General features: G+C 40.9%; 1 protein-coding gene across 2 annotated transcripts in view; it reads right to left on the reverse strand.

The window, feature by feature from the left end:
• The window catches only part of MTR (5-methyltetrahydrofolate-homocysteine methyltransferase), a 101,629-nt gene that overhangs the window by 24,746 nt on the left and 74,862 nt on the right, over positions 1–2,021 (reverse strand). For both annotated transcript variants that reach the window (XM_008573408.1, XM_008573410.1), the window contains one exon: positions 268–335. In XM_008573408.1, coding sequence (XP_008571630.1) covers positions 268–335 — 68 coding nt within the window. The remainder of the gene's footprint in view (positions 1–267; positions 336–2,021) is intronic.

Genomic DNA, 2,021 nt, shown 5'->3' on the forward strand with positions numbered 1-2,021 from the left:
AAAAATCTAACACAAGTGTCCTCCTACAAGAAGCCCGTCCCCATTCCCTCTCTCCAAAGCTGTCAAGGGGTCCCACAGTCACTTATTCACCTCTCTCAACCCCCGTTACAAAACGGTAACAGCAGCAGCCCCATGCAGGAGCTGGCCCTGACCGTCTGAATGTCCCACAGGTCCCACATGGGCCGGGGCATCACTCTTCACAGACAGACAGACAGACACTTGGGAAATGACATGTAGAGAGATGCCCCAAGTACAGTTGCACAGTACCTGCTTTGTGATCAAGGGCAGCTTTCAGTATCTTATCGCAGGGAGTCATGACTCCTAAATCGATAACTCTGAGGCACAGAAATGAGATGTGAGAAAACTGATGAGAACCCATTAGAGACAAAGCTGAAATGAACATTTTTATTGCAGCCGTTAAATACTGCTCTAACATAACTGGAATCACATTGAAATGCTAACTAAACATTGACAATCACCACTACAACTACCATTTATTAGGTACTTACTATATGCCAGGCACTATGCTAAGTTTTAAGCAGCTTTACTGAGATATAATTCACATGCCATATAATTTACCCATTTAAAGTATACAATTCAATGGTTTCTGGTATGTTTTATTCAACTATGGTAAAATATAAATAACATATAATTTTCCATTGTAACTATTCTTATGTATGCAATTCAGTGGCATTAATTAGTTACAAAGTTGTGTGGCCATCACCACTACTTATTTCCAAAACTATTTAATAGCTCCAGACAGAAACACTATAACCATTAAAGCAGTAACTCCCCCTTCCCCCTTGCTTCCCTCCCACTCTCCCCCAGCCCAGTCCCTGGTAACCTCTACTCTACTGTCTGTCTCAATGAATTTGCCTAATCTAGACATTTCATATAACTAGAATCATACAGTACTTGTCCTTTTGTGTCTTTCATTCTTTTTTTAAGGCTGAATAATACTCCATCGTATGGACATACCACATTTGTTTACCCATTTATCTGCTGATACTCACTTGGATTGCTTCCACTACACTATGCTCTATGCATAAACAATCTCATTAACCCGCATAGCAACTCAATGATGAAAATGCTACTGTGGGCCCCATTTTATGAGGAAGGGTCCAGAGAAGTTAAGCAACTTGTTCAGTCACGCAACTAATTAGCAGCAGAGTTGGGATGTGAATCAGGATCTGACACCAAAACCCATTCTCTTATCCATTCAGGCCAATAAAAAATGCCAGGAAAGTTCCTCAGCAAACATCTGTTGAATGTGGAAGCCCATGGGGAAGAGAATCAAAAGTAGGTAAGTTCCTACACATGAAGAGCCAATGACCGGGAAATCTGGTAACTTAAGTCAAGGAAGGGAAAGGCAGAATGACTCAGAGAGCAGGTCTCACAGAGAGATAGGTGAGGCTTGAAGGAAAAGCTNGAAAAAAAAAAAAAAAAAAAAAAAAAAAAAAATGCCAGGAAAGTTCCTCAGCAAACATCTGTTGAATGTGGAAGCCCATGGGGAAGAGAATCAAACTAGGTAAGTTCCTACACATGAAGAGCCAATGACCGGGAAATCTGGTAACTTAAGTCAAGGAAGGGAGAGGCAGAATGACTCAGAGAGCAGGTCTCACAGAGAGATAGGTGAGGCTTGAAGGAAAAGCTGACTGTGGGTGGCACACACCAGAGGCAATGCAGCAGGAACTAGGGTAGAGAAAGCCTGCAGCACGCCCTGAGAGGATGGAAGCAGCCAGAGGAATTTCAATTCACAGAGGATAGAGCTTCCTGGAGCTCAGAAGCAGCAGGAATGTCTGCCCAGGAAAATGTTCTGTGCACTGTTCTATTCTGATTTGGAGAGTACCTGCAATGTCAATCATTTTTACAATTTAATTTTATCACGAGTATTTGTCAAAAGTTGTTTAAATAATTATAGTATGCCTTTTCACTTATTTCATTATGCTAACAATTCTTAAAATTAAATAGGCAAAAATGTCTAAATTTAAAAAAAGAATGCTTAAGGACTACTACATGAC

This window comes from Galeopterus variegatus, unplaced genomic scaffold (assembly GCF_000696425.1).
Source record: "Galeopterus variegatus unplaced genomic scaffold, G_variegatus-3.0.2 Scaffold915, whole genome shotgun sequence".
NCBI lineage: Eukaryota > Metazoa > Chordata > Mammalia > Dermoptera > Cynocephalidae > Galeopterus > Galeopterus variegatus.